The sequence below is a fragment of the Pristiophorus japonicus genome, chromosome 23 (assembly GCF_044704955.1).
Source record: "Pristiophorus japonicus isolate sPriJap1 chromosome 23, sPriJap1.hap1, whole genome shotgun sequence".
Lineage (NCBI taxonomy): Eukaryota > Metazoa > Chordata > Chondrichthyes > Pristiophoridae > Pristiophorus > Pristiophorus japonicus.
The window spans coordinates 5,072,734-5,096,489 of record NC_091999.1 but is presented as its reverse complement, the minus strand read 5'-3'; the positions used below and the strand labels follow the sequence as shown (position 1 = coordinate 5,096,489).

At 53.0% G+C, this 23,756-nt stretch overlaps 1 protein-coding gene across 2 annotated transcripts in view; it reads right to left on the bottom strand.

The window, feature by feature from the left end:
• LOC139235607 (ubiquitin carboxyl-terminal hydrolase CYLD-like) overlaps window positions 1–20,334 on the bottom strand; it is a 58,448-nt gene extending 38,114 nt beyond the window's left edge. For both annotated transcript variants that reach the window (XM_070866645.1, XM_070866646.1), the window contains exons 1-5: window positions 20,128–20,334; window positions 15,469–15,907; window positions 10,559–10,861; window positions 8,742–8,847; window positions 4,396–4,488 (exon numbers count right to left, since the gene is read on the bottom strand). In XM_070866645.1, the coding sequence (XP_070722746.1) occupies window positions 4,396–4,488; window positions 8,742–8,847; window positions 10,559–10,861; window positions 15,469–15,906 (940 nt within the window). In that variant the 5' untranslated portion in view covers window position 15,907; window positions 20,128–20,334. The remainder of the gene's footprint in view (window positions 1–4,395; window positions 4,489–8,741; window positions 8,848–10,558; window positions 10,862–15,468; window positions 15,908–20,127) is intronic.
• Window positions 20,335–23,756: the final 3,422 nt, after the last annotated feature.

The following is a 23,756-nucleotide window of genomic DNA, read 5'->3' as shown; positions in this document are numbered from 1 at the left end:
GGGCGAGGGGGGAGGATGGGGGCGAGGGGGGAGGATGGGGGCGAGGGGGGAGGATGGGGGCGAGGGGGAGAAACAGAGGGAGGGGAAGAGAAAAGGGGGAATGAAAGAGGGGAAGCGAGGGAAAGTGTGAAAGAGAGAGGACAAGATCGAGAGAAAAGTAAGATTTGCATTTATATAGCGACTTTTATGACATCAGGACGTCTCAAAGCTATTTGGTGCCGATGAGGTACTTTTGAAGTATAGTCACTGTTGTAATGTAGAACATAAGAAATAGGAGCAGGAGTCGGCCATACGGCCCCTCGAGCCTGCTCCGCCATTTAATACGATCATGGCTGATCTGATCATGGACTCAGCTCCATTTCCCTGCCCAATCCCCATAACGTTTAAGAAACTGTCTATCCCTGTCTTAAATATATTCAATGACCCAGCCTCCACAGCTCTCTGGGGCAGAGAGTTCCACAGATTTACAAACCTCTGAGAGAAGAAATTCCTCCTCATCTCAGTTTTAAATGGGCGGCCCCTTATTCTAAGACCATGCCCCCTAGTTCTAGTCTCCCCCATCAGTGGGAACATCCTCTCTGCATCCACCTTGTCCAGCCCCCCTCATAATCTTATACGTTTCGATAAGATCACCTCTCATTTTTCTGAATTCCAATGAGTAGAGGCCCAACCTACTCAACCTTTCCTCATAAGTCAACCCCCTCATCCCCCGGAATCAACCGAGTGAACCTTCTCTGAACTGCCTCCAAAGCAAAGTATATCCTTTCGTAAATATGGAAACCAAAACTGCACGCAGTACTCCAGGTGTGGCCTCACCAATACCCTGTATAACTGTAACAAGACTTCCCTGCTTTTATACTCCATCCCCTTTGCAATAAAGGCCAAGATTCCATTGGCCTTCCTGATCACTTGCTGTACCTGCAGACTAACCTTTTGTGTTTCATGCACAAGTACCCCCAGGTCCCGCTGTACTGCAGCACTTTGCAATCTTTCTCCATTTAATAATAACTTGCTCTTTGATTTTTTTCTGTCAAAGTGCATGACCTCACACTTTCCAACATTATACTCCATCTGCCAAATTTTTGCCCACTCACTTAGCCTGTCTGTGTCCTTTTGCAGATTTTGTGTGTCCTCCTCACACATTGCTTTTCCCCCCATCTTTGTATCGTCAGCAAACTTGACTACGTTACACTCAGTCCCTTCTTCCAAGTCGTTAATATAGATTGTAAATAGTTGGGGCCCCAGCACTGATCCCTGCGGCACCCCACTGGTTACTGGTTGCCAACCCGAGAATGAACCATTTATCGCGACCCTCTGTTTTCTGTTCGTTAGCCAATCCTCTGGTTACCAAACGTGGTTACCAAGCTGTGCACAGCAAGATCCCACAAACAGCAACGTGATAAATGACCTGATCAGTTGTTTTTAAGGTGCTGGTTGAGGGTTAAATATTGGCCCCAGGACACCGGCAATGGGGGGGGGGGGGGGGAAACTCGCTCCTGCTCTCCTTCGGCACAATGGCCGTGGGAATATTCACGTCCACCCGAAGGGGCAGACAGGGGCCCTCGGTTTTCAGGTCACGTCGACGGAAAGAGATGTCGATACCGGGAACTTCCATTTCCTTCAAACGTATGCGTTCCTAGTCGTCCCACGTGGTGCGGAGCTTAACTGGATCCGCGGGTGGGGCTGAGAAGTGTCAGAAACACCCGGGGTAGGCCTCGGGCCCCGAATAAAAGAGGCCCACAGGCCCCGTGTTCGCCCCGCGCTGACAGGCCCGGCCATCCGGGTCAGCGAGGTCACTGGCCACCACCTTGGAACAGGGCGGGATTTAAAAAAAAAAAAAAGGCACGGAATACAAGAGCAGGGAGGTTATACGTGAACTGTGTAAAACACTGGTTGGGCCACAGCTGGAGTACTGCGTGCACAGTTCTGGTCACCGCATTACAGGAAGGGAGTGATTGCACCAGAGAGGGTACAGAGGAGATTTGTGAGGGTGTTGCCGGGACTGGAGAATTTTAGCCAAGAGGAAACTCGCCTGGTTCCATTTTTATCTCTCTAATCGTAGCCAGAAAATCTCCTGCAGTAGTTTCTCTTCCCACCTCCTCATCGTTACCTCTGGTGTCCCCCCAGGATCTATCCTTGGCCCCCTCCCATCTCCCATCCACATGCTGCCCCTTGGCGACATCGTCCGAAAACACAGCCTCAGTTTCCACATGTACGCTGACGACACCCAGCTCTACCTCACCACCCCCTTCTCTCCACCCCTCCTCGGTCTCTCAATTGTCAGACTGCTGGTCCCACATCCAGTTCTGGATAAGCAGGAACGTTCTCCAGTTGAATATCGGGAAGACCGAGGCCATTGTCTCTGGTCCCCTGCCACAAACACCCGTTCCCCAGCCGCCGACTCCATCCCTCTCCCCGACTCCTGTCTGAGGCTGAACCAGACTGTTCGCCACCCAGGTGTCGTATTTGACCCCGAAATGAGCTTCCGGCCACATATCCACAGTATAACTAAAACCGCCTGTTTCCACCTCTGTAACATCGCCCGTCTCCGCCCCCTGCCTCAGCTCATCCACTGAAGCCCTCATCCATGCCTTTGTTACCTCTAGACTTGACTATTCCAACGCACTCCTGGTCGGCCTCCCACATTCTACCCGACGTAAACGAGAGGTGATCCAAAACTCGGCTGCCCCCGTGTCCTAACTCGCACCGAGTCCCGCTCACCCATCACCCCCTGTGCTCACTGCCCAGTGTCCTAACTCGCACCCAGTCCCGCTCAACCATCACCCCCTGTGCTCGCTGCCCCGTGTCCTAACTCGCACCCAGTCCCGCTCACCCATCACCCCCTGTGCTCTCTGCCCCGTGTCCTAACTCGCACCCAGTCCCGCTCACCCATCACCCCCTGTGCTCGCTGCCCCGTGTCCTAACTCGCACCAAGTCCCGCTCACCCATCACCCCCTGTGCTCGCTGCCCCGTGTCCTAACTCGCACCGAGTCCCGCTCACCCATCACCTCCTGTGCTCGCTGCCCCGTGTTCTAACTCGCACCAAGTCCCGCTCACCCATCACCCCCTGTGCTCACTGCCCCGTGTCCTAACTCGCACCAAGTCCCGCTCACCCACCACCCCCTGTGCTCGCTGACCCGTGTTCTAACTCGCACCAAGTCCCGCTCACCCATCACCCCCTGTGCTCGCTGCCCCGTGTCCTAACTCGCACCAAGTCCCGCTCACCCATCACCCCCTGTGCTCTCTGCCCCCGTGTCCTAACTCGCACCGAGTCCCGCTCACCCATCACCCCCTGTGCTCGCTGCCCCGTGTCCTAACTCGCACCAAGTCCCGCTCACTCATCACCTCCTGTGCTCGCTGCCCCGTGCCCTAACTCGCACCAAGTCCCGCTCACTCATCACCTCCTGTGCTCGCTGACCCGTGTTCTAACTCGCACCAAGTCCCGCTCACCCATCACCCCCTGTGCTCGCTGCCCCGTGTCCTAACTCACACCGAGTCCCGCTCACCCATCACCCCCTGTGCTCACTGCCCCGTGTCCTAACTCGCACCGAGTCCCGCTCACCCATCACCCCCTGTGCTCACTGCCCCGTGTCCTAACTCGCACCAAGTCCCGCTCACTCATCACCTCCTGTGCTCGCTGCCCCGTGTCCTAACTCGCACCAAGTCCCGCTCACCCATCACCCACTGTGCTCGCTGACCTACATTGGCTCCCGGTTAAGCAATGCCTCGATTTCAAATTTCTCATCCTTGTTTACAAATCCCTCCATGGCCCTCGCCCCCTCCCTATCTCTGTAATCTCCTCCAGCCCCACAACCCCCCCGAGATGTCTGCGCTCCTCTAATTCTGCCCCCCTGAGCATCCCTGATTATAATCGCTCCACCATCGGTGGCCGTGCCTTCTGTTGCCTGGGCTCCAAGCTCTGGAACTCCCTCCCCAAACCTCTCGACCTCTCTTTCCGCCTTCAAGACGCTCCTTAAAACCTACCTCTTTGACCCAGCTTTTTGGTCACCCTGCCCTTATTTGTTCTGACGTGGCTTGGTGTGAAATGCATTCGTTTTGTCTTATAACACTGCCGTGAAGATCATTGGGACATTTCAATCTGTTGAAGGCGCTGTATAAATATAAGTTTTTGTATGTAATCCTGCGTTAACCTTCTCTACTCTAAGCAGGACAAACCCAGATACTCCAGTCTCTCTGAAGTCCCCTCATCCCCGTAAACATTCTATTCCAACCTCTATGCAGCTTCTCCAAGGCCTCAAAAAACCTTCCCGAAATGCAAACACGTTCCGCAGAAGTCGGGGAGGGCGCTTTAAAAAAAAAAAAAGGAGTTAATCGGCAACACATTGGTCTTGAATCCAACACGTCCCCCGCCCCCCCGCCCCTGCGCTAACCTACCCCACGGCTTGTTCTGTGGTTCCTTGTCGCTTGCACCCCGGGGCGTGAAGGTGACCTCGTTCGGAGATTGGTCGGAGCTGGGAGCCACTGCCACTTGGAAGGAAAGCACAGCAGACTGAGCACGGGCAACAGATCAAAGCAGACTTTTCAAACAAAAAAAAACGTCAAAGCTGACCTCTGACCCCACCCCCCTCGGACCCCGGCTCAAATGAGTGTCAGTGGGTTCCACCTTTTGCCTCTTGGGTTAGTCGGTTCAAATGCCCCACTCCGGTGACTGGAGTCTCATAAACCGGGGCTGATTCTCTCCGCTGTCAGTACTGGAGGATTGCTGCATTGTCAGAGGTGCTGTTTTTTTGGGGGGGGGGTGAGACGTTAAACTGAGGCCCTCGTCTGCCCTCTCGGTTGGATGTCCACCCGTGCCTTTGTGACCTCTAGTCTTGACTATTCCAACGCACTCCTGGCTGACCTCCCACATTCTACCCGATGTAAACCAGAGGTTGTTATGTCTCAAATAAAGCAATGTGACGGAGTACTGTAGACTTGAGTAAGTGTGACCTTAGCCTCTTTCTTCTGACTCCAGAGTGCTGGCAAAGCATGGGAGACCTGCTTATATGCAGTGCTCCCAAGGGATGTTGGGATCCCTTGGGACTCCAACAGATACGCCCTCAGGTGGCACAACATTTAAAGATCACATGGATGAACTGCAACAATTGTACATCCCTGTCTGGAGTAAAAATAAAACGGGGAAGGTGGCTCAACCGTGGCTAACAAGGGAAATTAAGAGAGAAATCCAAGGAAAAGGCATATAAATTGGCCAGAAAAAGCAACAAACCTGTGTACTGGGAGAATTTTGTCATACAGCAGAGGAGGACTAAGGGTTTAATTAAGAGGGGGAAAATAGAGTATGAGAGGAAGCTTGCTGGGAACATAAAAACTGACTGCAAAAGCTTCTATAGATATGTGAAGAGAAAAAGATTAGTGAAAACAAACGTAGGTCCCTTGCAGTCAGATTCAGGTGAATTTATAACGGGGAACAAAGGAATGGCGGACCAGTTAAACAAGTACTTTGGTTCTGTCTTCACGAAGGAAGACACAAATAACCTTCCGGAAGTACTAGCGGACCGAGGGTCTAGTGAGAAGGAGGAACTGAAGGAAATCCTTATTAGGCGGGAAATTGTGTTCGGGAAATTGATGGGATTGAAAGCCGATAAATCCCCGGGACCTGATAGTCTGCATCCCAGAGTACTTAAGGAAGTGGCCCTAGAAATAGTGGATGCATTGGTGATCATTTTCCAACAGACTATTGACTCTGGATCGGTTCCTATGGACTGGAGGGTAGCTAATGTAACACCACTTTTTAAAGAAAGGAGGGAGAGAGAAAACGGGTAATTATAGACCGGTTAGCCGGACATCAGTAGTGGGGAAAATGTTGGAACCAATTATTAAAGATGAAATAACGGTACATTTAGAAACTAGTGACGGGATCAGCCCAAGTCAGCATGGATTTATGAAAGGGAAGTCCTGCTTGACAAATCTTCTAGAATTTTTTGAGGATGTAACTAGTAGAGTGGACAAGGGAGAACCAATGGATGTGGTGTATTTGACCTTTCAAAAGGTCCCACACAAGAGATTGGTGTGCAAAATTAAAGCACATGGTATTGGGGGTAATGTATTGACGTGGATAGAGAACTGGTTGGCAGACAGGAAGCAGAGAGTCGGGATAAACGGGTCCTTTTCAGAATGGCAGGCAGTGACTAGTGGGGTGCCGCAGGGCTCAGTGCTGGAACCCCAGCTATTTACAATATACATTAATGATTTGGATGAGGGAATAGAATGTAATATCCCCAAGTTTGCAGATGACACTAAGCTGGGTGGCGGTGTGAGCTGTGAGGAGGATGCTAAGAGGCTGCAGGGTGAATTGGACAGGTTAGGTGAGTGGGCAAATGCATGGCAGATGCAGTATAATGTGGATAAATGTGAGGTTATCCACTTTGGGGGCAAAAACACGAAGGCAGAATATTATCTGAATGGCGGCAGATTAGGAAAAGGGGAGGTGCAGCGAGACCTGGGTGTCATGGTACATCAGTCATTGAAAGTTAACATGCAGTTACAGCAGGTGGTGAAGAAGGCAAATGGCATGTTGGCCTTCATAGCGAGGGGATTTGAGTATAGGAGCAGGGAGGTCTTACTGCAGTTGTACAGGGCCTTGGTGAGGCCTCACCTGGAATATTGTGTACAGTTTTGGTCTCCTAATCTGAGGAAGGATGTTCTTGCTATTGAGGGAGTGCAGCGAAGGTTCACCAGACTGATTCCCAGGATGGCAGGACTGACATATGAGGAGACACTGGTTCGACTGGGCCTGTATTCACTGGAGTTTAGAAGGATGAGAGGGGATCTCATAGAAACATATAAAATTCTGACAGGACTGGACAGGTTAGATGCAGGAAGAATGTTCCCGATGTTGGGGATGTCCAGAACCAGGGGACATAGTCTAAGGATAAGGGGTAAGCCATTTTGAGATGAGGAGAAATTTCTTCACTCAGAGAGTTGTTAACCTGTGGAATTCCCTGCCGCAGAGAGTTGTTGATGCCAGTTCATTGGATATATTCAATGGGGAGTTAGATATGGCCCTTACGGCTAAAGGGATCAAGGGGTATGGAGAGAAAGCAGGAAAGGGGTACTGAAGGAATGATCAGCCATGATCATATTGAATGGTGGTGCTGGCTCGAAGGGCTGAATGGCCTATTCCTGCACCTATTTTCTATGTATGTTTCTATGTTACATGGTGTTGTATTCATAACACAGGTGATCCAAAAACTCAGCAGCCCGTGTCCTAACTCGCACCAAGTCCCGCTCACCCATCACCCTGTGCTCACTGCCCCGTGTCCTAACTCGCACCGAGTCCCACTCACCCATCACCCCCCCGTGCTCACTGCCCCCGTGTCCTAACTCACAACAAGTCCCGCTCACCCATCACCCCCTGTGCTCGCTGCCCCGTGTCCTAACTCACACCAAGTCCCGCTCACCCATCACCCCCTGTGCTCGCTGCCCCGTGTCCTAACTCACACCAAGTCCCACTCACCCATCACTCCCTGTGCTCACTGCCCCATGTCCTAACTCACACCAAGTCCCGCTCACCCATCACCCCCTGTGCTCACTGCCCCCGTGTCCTAACTCACACCAAGTCCCACTCACCCATCACCCCATGTGCTCGCTGCCCCGTGTCCTAACTCACACAGAGTTCCCCTCACCCATCACCCCCTGTGCTCGCTGCCCCCGTGTCCTAACTCACACCAAGTCCCGCTCACCCATCACCCCCTGTGCTCACTGCCCCCGTGTCCTAACTCACACCAAGTCCCACTCACCCATCACCCCATGTGCTCGCTGCCCCGTGTCCTAACTCACACCGAGTTCCCCTCACCCATCACCCCCTGTGCTCGCTGCCCCGTGTCCTAACTCACACCGAGTTCCCCTCACCCATCACCCTCTGTGCTCGCTGCCCCGTGTCCTAACTCACACCGAGTTCCCCTCACCCATCACCCCCTGTGCTCGCTGACCTACATTGGCTCCCGGTTAAGCAACGCCTCGATTTCAAAATTCTCATCCTTGTTTACAAATCCCTCCATGGCCCTCGCCCCCTCCCTATCTCTGTAATCTCCTCCAGCCCCACAACCTCCCCCGAGATGTCTGCACTCCTCTAATTCTGCCCTCCTGAGCATCCCCTGATTATAATCGCTCCACCATCGCTGGCCGTGCCTTCTGTTGCCTGGGCCCCAAGCTCTGGAACTCCCTCCCTAAACCTCTCCACCTCTCTACCTCTCTCTCCTCCTTCAAGATGCTCCTTAAAACTGACCTCTTTGACCCAGCTTTTGCTCACCTGCCCTAATTTCTACTTAGGCGGTGCGGTGTCAAATTTTGTAATCTCGTAAGTACTCCTGTGAAGTGACTTGGGACCTTTCGCTACATTAAAGGCGCTATATAATACAAGTTGTTATACAGAACGTGGTTGTGGGTGGGGGGGGGGGGGGGGGAGGTGTTTGGGGTTGGGAACGGGATCGGGGTGGGCTGCAACTCCGACCTCGCGCACGCCCCCCCCCCCACCCACCCACCCACCCTCAATCCCCCCCACGGTTGAATATCCTGTTGAAACTTGCAAGAAATGCAAAGACGGGGACACGTGGGTGAGGTGGGGCGCGGAAAGCCATCGCCCGAACGCGCCACGGTTGACTGCACGCTGGGGGGGGGGGGGGGCGGGAACCGGGAGGCTATTCGAGTCAATCTCCTACCTCACCGCCAATTCCCCAGCCCCCATACCCTTTGCGACATTCTGCACAACTGGGTCTTACCGAGATGCACCTGGTCAAGAGGCTGGTAGATTCCGTGCTCACGGTCCGTAAAAGTGCACAACTGTTGGCCGTTGAAACAGCCATCCCAATTGCCAACAGCATTGTCCTAATGCAGGAGATAGAAAAGAAAAAAAACAGGTCAGAGAGAGTCCACTCCCTCATTCCGTGATATCACTCCCCAACAATAAATGTGAGGTTATCCACTTTGGTGGTAAAAACAGAGAGACAGACTATTGTCTGAATGGCGGCAGATTAGGAAAAGGGGAGGTGCAACAAGGCCTGGGTGTCATGGTACATCAGTCATTGAAGGTTGGCATGCAGGTACAGCAGGCGGTTAAGAAAGCAAATGGCATGTTGGCCTTCATAGCGAGGGGATTTAAGTACAGGGGCAGGGAGATGTTGCAACAGTTGTATAGGGCCTTGGTGAGGCCACACGTGGAGTATTGTGTACAGTTTTGGTCTCCTAACCTGAGGAAGGACATTCTTGCTATTGAGGGAGTGCAGCGAAGGTTCACCAGACTGATTCCCGGGATGGCAGGACTGACATATGAGGAGAGACTGGATCAACTGGGCTTGTATTCACTGGAGTTCAGAAGAATGAGAGGGGATCTCATAGAAACGTTTAAAATTCTGACGGGTTTAGGCAGGTTAGATGCAGGAAGAATGTTCCCAATGTTGGGGAAGTCCAGAACCAGGGGTCACAGTCTAAGGATAAGGGGTAAGCCATTTAGGACCGAGATGAGGAGAAACTTCTTCACCCAGAGAGTGGTGAACCTGTGGAATTCTCTACCACAGAAAGTTGTTGAGGCCAATTCACTAAATATATTCAAAAAGGAGTTAGATGTCGTCCTTACTACTCGGGGGATCAAGGGGTATGGCGAGAAAGCAGGAATGGGGTACTGAAGTTGCATGTTCAGCCATGAACTCATTGAATGGCGGTGCAGGATCGAAGGGCCGAATGGCCTACTCCTGCACCTATTTTCTATGTTTCTATGTAACTCCCCCTCACAGAGTAATATTAGTCTCACTCGCACCCTCGCTGGGAGTAATATTGCAAGGGGGATAGAGTATAAAAGCAGAGAAGTCCTGCTACAACTGTACAGTGTATTGGTGAGGCCACACCTGGAGTACTGCGTGCCGTTTTGGTCTCTGTACTTAAGGAGGGATATACTTGCATTGGAGGCTGTTCAGAGAAGGTTCACTCGGTTGATTCCTGAGATGAGGGGGTTGACATATGAAGAAAGGTTGAGCAGGTTGAGCCTATACACATTGGAGTTCAGAAGAATGAGAGGTGATCTTATTGAAACGTATAAGATAATGAGGGGGCTTGACAAGGTGGATGCAGAGAGGATGTTTCCCCTCGTGGGGGAGACTGTACATCTCTAGGGGGCATAGTCTCAGACTAAGAGGCCGCCCATTTAAAACTGAGATGAGGAGGAATTTCTTCTCTCAGAGGGTTGTAAATCTGTGGAATTCTCTGCCCCAGAGAGCTGTGGAGGCTGGGACATTGAGTATATTTAAGGTGGAGATAAGACAGATTTTTGAGCGATAAGGGAGTGAAGGGTTATGGGGAGCGGGCGCGGAAGTGGAGCTGAGTCCATGATCAGATCAGCCATGATCTTATTGAATGGCGGAGCAGGCTCGAGGGGCCGAATGGCCGACTCCTGCTCCTGTTGCTCATGTTCCTGTGCTGTAAATTCGATGCGATGCTCCATAATCAGGCGCGATGGGAGACCCCCCGTGCCTGACTCGGCCTAACTGCGATCCCAGCGGGGACCCCCAGAGGCAATGTCCCACCCCACCACCCCACCTCTCACCAGCTCGATGCCCACGAAGATGCCTTTCTCGGCCTGCCCCGGAAAGGCTTCGCAGAAGCGGACGCGGCCAAACTGCAGGGAATCGCCTTTCATGAAGAAGACATGGCTGCCGAACTCCAGAGCGGGCCCTTGGGCCTCACGCTCGGCCCGAGGGCGGGCTCCCTCTGCCCAGCCAGTCCCTCTGGCCTCCTCCACAGGCTCCAACCGCGAGGCGGGCACGAAGACTCCTCCGTTCTCCTTGCAGCAGAAGAAACGTTTCCCGTTGATGCTGCCATCCGTGAAGCCTTTCATCGAGGCCGCTCCCTGTAAGAGTAGGTGGGGCATTAATCTAGGCCCGAAACTGGAACAAACAAAGACCTCAACTGACAAGCTAACTTTACGTCAAAATAGCAAAGATCTTATTCCTCGAGCTGACTGGTGTCTCTCAGTCCCTCTCCCTCAGGGAGATATCTGTACACTAACTGGTGTCTCTCAGTCCCTCTCCCTCAGGGAGATATCTGTACACTGACTGGTGTCTCTCAGTCCCTCTCCCTCAGGGAGATATCTGTACACTGACTGGTGTCTCTCAATCCCTCTCCCTCAGGGAGATACCTGTACACTGGTGTCTCTCAGTCCCCTCTCCCTCAGGGGGATATCTGTACACTGACTGGTGTCTCTCGGTCCCTCTCCCTCAGGGGGATATCTGTACACTGACTGGTGTCTCTCGGTCCCTCTCCCTCGGGGAGATATCTGTACACTGACTGGTGTCTCTCAGTCCCTCTCACTCAGGTAGCTATCTGTACACTGACTGGTGTCTCTCAGTCCCTCTCCCTCAGGGCAATATCTGTACACTGACTGGTGTCTCTCAGTCCCTCTCCCTCAGGGCAATATCTGTACACTGACTGGTGTCTCTCATTCCCTCTCCCTCAGTGAGATACCTGTACACTGACTGGTGTCTCTCAGACCCTCTCCCTCATGGCAATATCTGTACACTGACTGGTGTCTCTCAGTCCCTCTCCCTCAGGGAGATATCTGTACACTGACTGGTGTCTCTCAGTCCCTATCCCTCAGGGTACCTGTACACTGACTGGTGTCTCTCAGTCCCTCTCCCTCAGGGAGATATCTGTACACTGACTGGTGTCTCTCGGTCTCTCTCCCTCAGGGAGATACCTGTACACTGACTGGTGTCTCTCAGTCCCTCGCCCTCAGGGAGATATCTGTACACTGACTGGTGTCTCTCAGTCCCCTCTCCCTCAGGGAGAGATCTGTACACTGGCTGGTGTCTCTCAGTCCCTCTCCCTCAGGGAGAGATCTGTACACTGACTGGTGTCTCTCAGTCCCTCTCCCTCAGGGAGATATCTGTACACTGACTGGTGGCTCTCAGTCCCTCTCCCTCAGGGAGATATCTGTACATTGACTGGTGTCTCTCAATCCCTCTCCCTCAGGGAGATACCTGTACACTGGTTTTCTCTCAGTCCCCTCTCCCTCAGGGAGATAACTGTACACTGACTGGTGTCTCTCAGTCCCGCTCCCTCAGGAAGATATCAGTACACTGACTGTTGTCTCTCAGTCCCCTCTCCCTCAGGGAGATACCTGTACACTGGTGTCTCTCAGTCCCCTCTCCCTCAGGGGGATATCTGTACACTGACTGGTGTCTCTCAGTCCCCCTCTCCCTCAGGGAGATATCTGTACACTGACTGGTGTCTCGCAGTCCCCTCTCCCTCAGGGAAATATCTGTACACTGACTGGTGGCTCTCAGTTCTCTCTCCCTCAGGGAGATACCTGTACACTGACTGGTGTCTCTCAGTCCCTCTCCCTCGGAGATATCTGTACACTGACTGGTGTCTCTCAGTCCCTCTCTCCCAGAGAGATATCTGTACACTGACTGGTGTCTCTCAGTCCCCTCTCCCTCAGGGAGATCTCTGTCCACTGATGGTGTCTTTCAGTCCCTCTCCCTCAGGGAGATATCTGTACACTGACTGGTGTCTCTCAGTCCCTCTCCCTCAGGAAGATATCAGTACACTGACTGTTGTCTCTCAGTCCCCTCTCCCTCAGGGAGATACCTGTACACTGACTGGTGTCTCTCAGTCCCCCTCTCCCTCAGGGAGATATCTGTACACTGACTGGTGTCTCGCAGTCCCCTCTCCCTCAGGGAAATATCTGTACACTGACTGGTGTCTTTCAGTCCCTCTCCCTCAGGGAGATATCTGTACACTGACTGGTGTCTCTCAGTCCCGCTCCCTCAGGAAGATATCAGTACACTGACTGTTGTCCCTCAGTCCCCTCTCCCTCAGGGAGATACCTGTACACTGGTGTCTCTCAGTCCCCTCTCCCTCAGGGGGATATCTGTACACTGACTGGTGTCTCTCAGTCCCCCTCTCCCTCAGGGAGATATCTGTACACTGACTGGTGGCTCTCAGTTCTCTCTCCCTCAGGGAGATACCTGTACACTGACTGGTGTCTCTCAGTCCCTCTCCCTCAGGGAGATACCTGTACACTGAATGGTGTCTCTCAGTCCCTCTCCCTCAGGGAGATATCTGTACACTGACTGGTGTCTCTCAGTTCCTCTCCCTCAGGGAGATACCTGTACACTGGTGTCTCTCAGTCCCCTCTCCCTCAGGGGGATATCTGTACACTGACTGGTGTCTCTCAGTCCCTCTCCCTCAGGGAGATATCTGTACACTGACTGGTGTCTCTCAGTCCCTCTCCCTCAGGGAGATATCTGTACACTGACTGGCGTCTCTCAGTCCCCTCTCCCTCAGGGAGATATCTGTACACTGACTGGTGTCTCTCAGTCCCTCTCCCTCAGGGAGATATCTGTACACTGACTGGTGTCTCTCAGTCCCTCTCCCTCAGGGAGATATCTGTACACTGACTGGTGTCTCTCAGTCGCCTCTCCCTCAGGGAGATATCTGTACACTGACTGGTGTCTCTCAGTCCCCTCTCCCTCAGGGAGATACCTGTACACTGACTGGTGTCTCTCAGTCCCTCTCCCTCAGGGAGATATCTGTGCACTGACTGGTGTCTCTCAGTCCCCTCTCCCTCAGGGAGATATCTGTACACTGACTGGTGTCTCTCAGTCCCCTCTCCCTCAGGGAGATATCTGTACACTGACTGGTGTCTCTCAGTCCCCTCTCCCTCAGGGAGATATCTGTACACTGACTGGTGTCTCTCAGTCCCTCTCCCTCAGGGAGAGATCTGTACACTGACTGGTGTCTCTCAGTCCCTCTCCCTCAGGGAGATATCTGTACACTGACTGGTGTCTCTCAGTCCCTCTCCCTCAGGGAGATATCTGTACACTGACTGGTGTCTCTCAGTCCCCTCTCCCTCAGGGAGATATCTGTACACTGACTGGTGTCTCTCAGTCCCCTCTCCCTCAGGGAGATACCTGTACACTGACTGGTGCCTCTCAGTCCCCTCTCCCTCAGGGAGATATCTGTACACTGACTGGTGTCTCTCAGTCCCTCTCCCTCAGGGAGATATCTGTACACTGACTGGTGTCTCTCAGTCCCTCTCCCTCAGGGAAATATCTGTACACTGACTGGTGCCTCTCAGTCCCTCTCCCTCAGGGAGATATCTGTACACTGACTGGTGTCTCTCAGTCCCTCTCCCTCAGGGAGATATCTGTACACTGACTGGTGTCTCTCAGTCCCTCTCCCTCAGGGAGATATCTGTACACTGACTGGTGTCTCTCAGTCCCTCTCCCTCAGGAAGATATCAGTACACTGACTGGTGTCTCTCAGTCCCCTCTCCCTCAGGGAGATATCTGTACACTGACTGGTGTCTCTCAGTCCCTCTCCCTCAGGGAGATATCTGTACACTGACTGGTGTCTCTCAGTCCCCTCTCCCTCAGGGAGATATCTGTACACTGACTGGTGTCTCTCAGTCCCCTCTCCCTCAGGGAGATATCTGTACACTGACTGGTGTCTCTCAGTCCCTTTCCCTCAGGGAGATATCTGTACACTGACTGGTGCCTCTCAGTCACCTCTCCCTCAGGGAGATATCTGTACACTGACTGGTGTCTCTCGGTCCCCTCTCCCTCAGGGAGATATCTGTACACTGACTGGTGTCTCTCAGTCCCTCTCCCTCAGGGAGATATCTGTACACTGACTGGTGTCTCTCAGTCCCTCTCCCTCAGGGAGATATCTGTACACTGACTGGTGTCTCTCAGTCCCCTCTCCCTCAGGGAGATATCTGTACACTGACTGGTGCCTCTCAGTCCCCTCTCCCTCAGGGAGATATCTGTACACTGACTGGTGTCTCTCGGTCCCCTCTCCCTCAGGGAGATATCTGTACACTGACTGGTGTCTCTCAGTCCCTCTCCCTCAGGGAGATATCTGTACACTGACTGGTGTCTCTCAGTCCCTCTCCCTCAGGGAGATATCTGTACACTGACTGGTGTCTCTCAGTCCCCTCTCCCTCAGGGAGATATCTGTACACTGACTGGTGTCTCTCAGTCCCCCTCTCCCTCAGGGAGATATTTGTACACTGACTGGTGTCTCTCAGTCCCCTCTCCCTCAGGGAGATATCTGTACACTGACTGGTGTCTCTCAGTCCCTCTCCCTCAGGGTGATATCTGTACACTGACTGGTGTCTCTCAGTCCCTCTCCCTCAGGGAGATATCTGTACACTGACTGGTGTCTCTCAGTCCCCTCTCCCTCAGGGAGATATCTGTACACTGACTGGTGTCTCTCAGTCCCTCTCCCTCAGGGTGATACCTGTACACTGACTGGTGTCTCTCAGTCCCCTCTCCCTCAGGGAGATATCTGTACACTGACTGGTGTCTCTCAGTCCCTCTCCCTCAGGGAGATATCTGTACACTGACTGGTGTCTCCCAGTCCCCTCTCCCTCAGGGAGATATCTGTACACTGACTGGTGTCTCTCGGTCTGCCTGCCCAGGCGTAGGAATGCGAATTGCCGGAGAAGCTTACCAGAAGCTCGATCCCAAAGTAGGTGCGTGATGACTCGACGGGCCCTCTGTAACGGACGACCCCCAAGGCCTTCTCCTCGGAGGACGAGGTGATCTGCACGTGGACCCTGGAGCCGATCTGGAGGTCGAAGAGCCAGGCCAGCCTGAGGCCGTTGGCGGACAAGGTCAAGCGCTCCTCCAGGTCGGTCACCGCTTCCAGCAGATCAAAGGTCGGCTGGTCCAGCTCTCGGACGTTGCGCTCCTCCACCAGCAGTTTCTCGCCTGACTCGAGGGCCTGGAGCCACAGCGAGCCGCTCCCGACCAGGGTCCCCTCGCGAGCCCGTCGACAACGCTCCCTGCCCGTCAGCAGGCTGCCCCGGGCTACCATTGGCCAGGTGTGCAGCTTGGTCAGGATGTACAGGGCTTCCCCCGGTCTGGGGACGCCCTCTGGGACTTCCATCCTACAACAGGAAACAGCCGTCAGCAACGGGTTTGTCTCATAAACCGTGCCCAGGGTTTATCATCCCACCTCCCTCCCTCCCTCCCTCCCCGGCCCTCCTCCCTCCCTCCCTCACTGGCCCATCTCCCTCCTCCCTCCCTCCCTCCCCGGCCCTCCTCCCTCACTGGCGCATCTCCCTCCTCGCTCCCCCCTCCCTGGCCCTCGTCCTCTCCTCCCTCTCCAGCCCTCGTCCCTCCTCCCTCCTCAGCCCACCTCCCTCCTATCCTCGTCCCCCCCACCTCCCCTCCTCACTCTCTCCCCGGCCCACCTCCCTCCTCCCTCTCCAGCCCTCGTCCCTCCTCCTTCCTCGGCCCACCTTCTTCCTCGCCCCTCCCTCCTCCCTCTGTACTCCTCCATCCCCGGTCTTCACCTATTCATCCCTCCTCCTCCCTCCCTCCCCATCCCCTCCTCCCACCCCTGCTCGTCCAGCTCCCTCCCCGGCCCTCCTCCCTCCTCGGCCCACCTCCCTCTGTACTCCTTCATCCCCGGTCTTCACCTATTCATCCCTCCTCCTCCCGCCCCAGCCCACGTCCCTCCTCCCTCCACCTCCCTCCTCCCACCCCTGCTCGTCCCCGCTCCCTCCCCGGCCCACCTCCCTCCCCTGCTCGAACCCTCCCCTGCTCCCTTCTCCCCTCCCCTGTTCCTCCTTCCCTCGCTCTGCCCTTTCCATCCCTCCCCTCCTCCGCCACTCCTCCCTCCCTTGACTCCTCCCTTCCCTCACCGCCAAGCCGGGATGGGGAGGGAAGGGGACGGCTGGGGGCGCGCTCCAGTACCTCGTCCAACCGGCCCCTTTCCTCGTCTGCCGTCCCAGGCAGCGAGGCGGGGTAGGTATTGGACCCCGAGGAGGAGGTCGATCCTGGCCTCCCCCCCCACCTCCCCTCCACCCACCTCCCCTCCTTTCCCATTGACCCACCCCGCAGAAGTCACTGGCAGCCAATAAATGACATCGAATTTACAGCACGGAAACCGGCCATTCGGCCCAACAGATCTGTGCCGGGGTTGATGCTCCACTCGAGCCTCCTCCCAACTACTCTTCACCTCACCCCATCAGCGTAACCCTCTATTCCCTTCTCCCCCATACGCTTGTCCAGCCTCCCCTTAAATACATCGATACTATTCGCCTCAACCCCTCCCTGTGGCAGCGAGTTCCACATTCTCACCCCTCTCTGGGTAAAGACGTTTCTCCTCAACAACGCCTCAATTTCAAAATTCTCATCCTGGTTTAGAAATCCCTCGCCCCTCCCTATCTCTGTAATCTCCTCCAGCCCCACAAGAACATAAGAATTCGGAACAGGAGTAGGCCATCTAGCCCCTCGAGCCTGCTCCGCCATTCAACGAGATCACGGCTGATCTGGCCGTGGACTCAGCTCCACTTACCCGCCCGCTCCCCGTAACCCTTAATTCCCTTATTGGTTAAAAATCTATCTATCTGTGACTTGAATACATTCAATGAGCTAGCCTCAACTGCTTCCTTGGGCAGAGAATTCCACAGATTCACAACCCTCTGGGAGAAGAAATTCCTTCTCAAGTCGGTTTTAAATTGGCTCCCCCTGTATTTTGAGGCCGTGCCCCCTAGTTCTAGTCTCCCCGACCAGTGGAAACAACCTCTCTGCCTCTATCTTGTCTATCCCTTTCATTATTTTAAATGTTTCTATAAGATCACCCCTCATCCTTCTGAACTCCAACGAGTAAAGACCCAGTCTGCTCAATCTATCATCATAAGGTAACCCCCTCATCTCCGGAATCAGCCTCGTGAATCGTCTCTGTACCCCCTCCAAAGCTAGTATATCCTTCCTTAAGTAAGGTGACCAAAACTGCACGCAGTACTCCAGGTGTGGCCTCACCAATACCCTGTACAGTTGCAGCAGGACCTCCCTGCTTTTGTACTCCATCCCTCTCGCAATGAAGGCCAACATTCCATTCGCCTTCCCGATTACCTGCTGCACCTGCAAACTAACTTTTTTTGGGATTCATGCACAAGGACCCCCAGGTCCCTCTGCACCTCAGCATGTTGTAATTTCTCCCCATTCAAATAATATTCCCTTTTACTGTTTTTTTTCCCCCCCAAGGTGGATGACCTCACACTTTCCGACATTGTATTCCATCTTCCCCCCCCACCCGAGATCTCTGCGCTCCTCTAATTCTGCCCCCCTGACCATCCCCTGATTAAAATCGCACCACCATCGGTGGCCGTGCCTTCTGTTGCCTGGGCCCCAAGCTCTGGAACTCCCTCCCTAAACCTCTCCGCCTCTCTATCTCCTCCTTCAGGACGCTCTTTTAAAAACCCACCTCTTTGAACAAGCACCTGTCCTAATATCTCACGTGGCTCGGTGTCAAATTACGCGTGATCGCGTTGCGTGGGGCGTTTTACGACGTTAAATGCTCCATCGAAAAGCAAGTTGTCGTTACTGTTGTGTGCTCCTTCACTTTTACCCCCTTCTCGATCCCAAAGGGCTCTGAGGCCAATTGTAGCCCCGCCCCCCCCAACCACACGCCCCGGGCAGAGGTCAACCCTCTGCTGGCTGGATCAACAACCACGGAAGCAGGAAGGGCGTGGCCCTCTGTTTAAATCCTCGCACGCCTATCTCACCTGCCCCCGCAACACACACACACACACACACACAAACATCACGCCACGCAAGTAGTGGGTCCAGCAGAATCCTCGACTCATCGAACGGTCACAGCACAGGAGGCCGCCATTCGGCCCATCGAGTCCGTGCCGGCTCTCTGCAAGAGCACCTCACAGCCAGTCCCACTCCCCCCCCCCCCCCCCCCCCCCCCCCACCCGCCCTTTCCCCGGAGCCCTGCACAATTTGTTCCTTCAGCTACTGATCCAACTCCCTTTTGAAAGCCACGATCGAGTCTACCTCCCTCTCCCTGCTAGGCAGCGCGTTCCCAGATCCTAACCACTCGCTGCGTAAAAATAGTGTTTGCTCTTACAACGCCTTTGGCAGGAGAACCAATCACCTTCAATCTGTGCCCCTCTGGTTCCCCACTCTTCCCTCAATTGGAACACTTTCTCTCTCTACTCTACTCTACTCTGTCCAGACCCCTCATGATTGTGAACACCTCGATCACATCTCCTCTCGACCTCCTCTGCTCCAAGGAGAACAACCCCGGCTTCTCCAGTCTATCCCACGTCACTGAAGTTCCCTCATCCCGGGAAGAACTCTTACGCTTGTGTCAGCCGTGGTTCAGCGGGGAACACAATCGCCTCCGAGTCAGAAGGTTGTAGGTTGGAGTCCCACTCCAGGGACTCGAGCCCATAAATCTAGGCCGACACGCCCAGCGCAGTGCTGAGGGAGCACCGCACAGTCGCTAGGGGCCGTCTTTCGGGTGAGACGTTAAACCGAGGGCCCCCGTCTGCTCTCTCAGGTGGACGTAAAAGATCTCATGGCACCATTTCAAAGAAGAGCGCGGGAGTTATCCCTGATGCCCTGAGCTCAATATTTATCCCTCAATCAACATAATAAAAACAGATTATCTGGTCATAGAAAATAGGTGCAGGAGTAGACCATTCGGCCCTTCGAGCCTGCACCACCATTCAATAAGATCATGGCTGATCATTCCCTCAGTCCTGCTTTCTCTCCATATCCCTTTAGCCGTAAGGTCCGTATCTAACTCCCTCTTGGATATATCCAATGAACTGGCCTCAACAACTCTCTGCGGCAGGGAATTCCACAGGTTCACCACTCTCTGAGTGAAGAAGTTTCTCCTCATCTCGGTCCTAAATGGCCTACCCCTTATCCTTAGACTGTGACCCCCTGGTTCTGGACTTCCCCAACATCGGGAACATTCTTCCCGCAGCTAACCTGTCCCGTCCCGGCAGAATTTTATACGTTTCTACGAGATCCCCTCTCGCCCTTCTAAACTCCAGTGAATACAGGCCCAGTCGACCCAGTCTCTCCTCACATGTCAGCCCTGCCATCCCGCGATGGTCACATTGCTGCGTGTGTGGGAGCTTGCTGTGCGCAAGTTGGCTGCCGCCTTTCCCACAGCACAGCAGTGACTGCACTCCGAAAGTAACTTTGTTGGCTGTAAAGCGCTTTGCGACGTCCTGTGCTGGTGGAAGGCGCTATATCAATGCAAAATCTTTCTCTGCTCACAGCATCCGCGCATGTCCAGCAAGAGATTGCAGAGGGGAAGAAGAGGAAGCAGAGAAGTGGAGACTGTAAGCGTTACCTGCTGTGGCCTCTGCTGGCTGATCTGGAAGGGGTGTGGGTTGGCACTGTGAGGCTGCTCTGCCCTACCCTCCTGGCAGCCTGGATCTCTGGTGCAGGCTACCAAGCCCCTTTGCCCACCTACTGCCCAGTCTGCCCCCTGGACATCCCTCAGTTGGGCAGCAGACACAGACAAGAGACAACTTCACAGCAGCGATAAACTTCACAGTCCAGCAGGGGGGGGGGGCGTGGCCCAAGCAGCAACCCGGAAGAGAGCGGCTCCCGCCCACAGCCCGATTGACGCGGCCTTGCGCCAATCAGCGCCCGGCAGCCCGCCGCCTGGGCCAATGGCGGCGCGTGGGGGGGGGGGGGGCGGAGTCTCAGCCCCCACGACGTCACAATCGAGCTGGAAATCCCCAGCCCTGCGCAAGGGGAAATCCTTTAAAGGGGCAGGCCATGTATTCTCAGCTGAACAACAAACTGGATATTAAAGGTAAAGTTCACTGGTGATTGTGTGTTTCACTCAACAATCCCTCACTGATCAACTCTGCAGAACATCTGAGTTGCATTTATGTTCCAAAGTGAAATTTATGGAACACCGAATAGAAATTGTGAGTCAGCGAGTTACAGGCCGGAATCTAATCGAGGGGTTCGGGGGGGTTTATATATAGAATAACAGATACCCCGGGAGTGAGTTACAGGCTGGAATCTAATCGAAGGGTTCGGGGGGGTTTATATATAGAATAACAGATACCCGGGAGTGAGTTACAGGCCGGAATCTAATCGAGGGGTTCGGGGGGTTTATATATAGAATAACAGATACCCCGGGAGTGAGTTACAGGTTGGAATCTAATTGGTGGGTTCGGGGGGTTTATATATAGAATAACAGATACCCCGGGAGTGAGTTACAGACTGGAATCTAATCGAGGTGTTCGGGGGGTTTATATATAGAATAACAGATACCCCGGGAATGAGTTACAGGTTGGAATCTAATCCAGGGGTTCGGGGGGTTTATATATAGAATAACAGATACCCCGGGAGTGAGTTACAGGCTGGAATCTAATCGAGGGTTCAGGGGTTTATATATAGAATAACAGATACCCGGGAGTGAGTTACAGGCTGGTATCTAATCGAGGGGTTCGGGGGTTTATATATAGAATAACAGATACCCGGGAGTGAGTTACAGGCTGGTATCTAATCGAGGGGTTCGGGGGGTTTATATATAGAATAACAGATACCCGGGAGTGAGTTACAGGCTGGAATCTAATTGGGGGGTTCGGGGGGTTTATATATAGAATAACAGATACCCGGGAGTGAGTTACAGGCTGGAATCTAATCGAGGGGTTCAGGGGGGTTTATAGATAGAATAACAGATACCCGGGAGTCAGTTACAGGCTGGAATCTAATCGAGGGGTTCGGGAGGTTTATATATAGAATAACAGATACCCAGGAGTGAGTTACAGGCTGGAATCTAATCGAGGGGTTCGGGGGGTTTATATATAGAATAACAGATACCCGGGAGTGAGTTACAGGCTGGAATCTAATCGAGGGGTTCTGGGGGTTTATATATAGAATAACAGATACCCGGGAGTGAGTTACAGGCTGGAATTTAATTGGGGGGTTCGGGGGGGTTATATATAGAATAACAGATACCGGGGAGTGAGTTACAGGCTGGAATCTAATCCAGGGGTTCGGGGGGTTTATATATAGAATAACAGATACCCCGGGGGTGAGTTACAGGCTGGAATCTAATCGAGGGGTTTGGGGGTTTATATATAGAATAACAGATACCCGGGAGTGAGTTACAGGCCGGAATATAATCGAGGGGTTCGGGGGGTTTATATATAGAATAACAGAAACCCGGGAACAAGTTACAGGCTGGAATCTAATCGAGGGGTTCGGGGGGTTTATATATAGAATAACAGATACCCGGGAGTGAGTTACAGGCTAGAATCTAATCGAGGGGTTCGGGGGTTTATATATAGAATAACAGATACCCGGGAGCGAGTTACAGGCTGGAATCTAATCGAGGGGTTCGGGGGGTTTATATATAGAATAACAGATACCCGGGAGCGAGTTACAGACTGGAATCTAATCGAGGGGTTCGGGGGGGTTTATATATAGAATAACAGATACCCGGGAGTGAGTTACAGGCCGGAATCTAATCGAGGGGTTTGGGGGGTTTATATATAGAATAACAGATACCCGGGAGTGAGTTACAAGCTGTAATCTAATCGAGGGGTTCGGGGTGGTTTATATATAGAATAACAGATACCCGGGAGTGAGTTACAGACTGGAATCTAATCGAGGGGTTCGGGGGGGTTTATATATAGAATAACAGATACCCGGGAGTGAGTTACAGGCCGGAATCTAATCGAGGGGTTTGGGGGGTTTATATATAGAATAACAGATACCCGGGAGTGAGTTACAAGCTGTAATCTAATCGAGGGGTTCGGGGTGGTTTATATATAGAATAACAGATACCCGGGAGTGAGTTACATGCTGGAATCTAATCGAGGGGTTCGGGGTGGTTTATATATAGAATAACAGATACCCGGGAGTGAGTTACAGACTGGAATCTAATCGAGGGGTTCGGTGTTTTTTTTTTATAGAATAACAGATACCCGGGAGTGAGTTACAGGCCGGAATCTAATCGAGGGGTTCGGGGGGTTTATATATAGAATAACAGATACCCGGGAGTGAGTTTCAGGCCGGAATCTAATCGAGGGGTTCGGGGAGGTTTATATATTGATAACGGATACCCGGGAGTGAGTTACAGACTGGAATCTAATCGAGGGGTTCGGGGTGGTTTATATATAGAATAACAGATACCCGGGAGTGAGTTACAGGCTGGAATCTAATCGAGGGGTTCGGGGGGGTTTATATATAGAATAACAGATACCCGGGAGTGAGTTACAGGCTGGAATCTAATCGAGGGGTTTGGGGGGTTTATATATAGAATAACAGATACCCGGGAGTGAGTTACAAGCTGTAATCTAATCGAGGGGTTCGGGGTGGTTTATATATAGAATAACAGATACCCGGGAGTGAGTTACATGCTGGAATCTAATCGAGGGGTTCGGGGTGGTTTATATATAGAATAACAGATACCCGGGAGTGAGTTACAGACTGGAATCTAATCGAGGGGTTCGGTGTTTTTTTTTTATAGAATAACAGATACCCGGGAGTGAGTTACAGGCCGGAATCTAATCGAGGGGTTCGGGGGGTTTATATATAGAATAACAGATACCCGGGAGTGAGTTTCAGGCCGGAATCTAATCGAGGGGTTCGGGGAGGTTTATATATTGATAACGGATACCCGGGAGTGAGTTACAGACTGGAATCTAATCGAGGGGTTCGGGGTGGTTTATATATAGAATAACAGATACCCGGGAGTGAGTTACAGGCTGGAATCTAATCGAGGGGTTCGGGGGGGTTTATATATAGAATAACAGATACCCGGGAGTGAGTTACAGGCTGGAATCTAATCGAGGGGTTCGGGGGGTTTATATATAGAATAACAGATACCCGGGAGTGAGTTACAGGCTGGTATCTAATCGAGCTGTTCGGGGGGGTTTATATATAGAATAACAGATACCCGGGAGTGAGTTACAGGCTGGAATCTAATCGAGGGGCTCGGGGGATTTATAT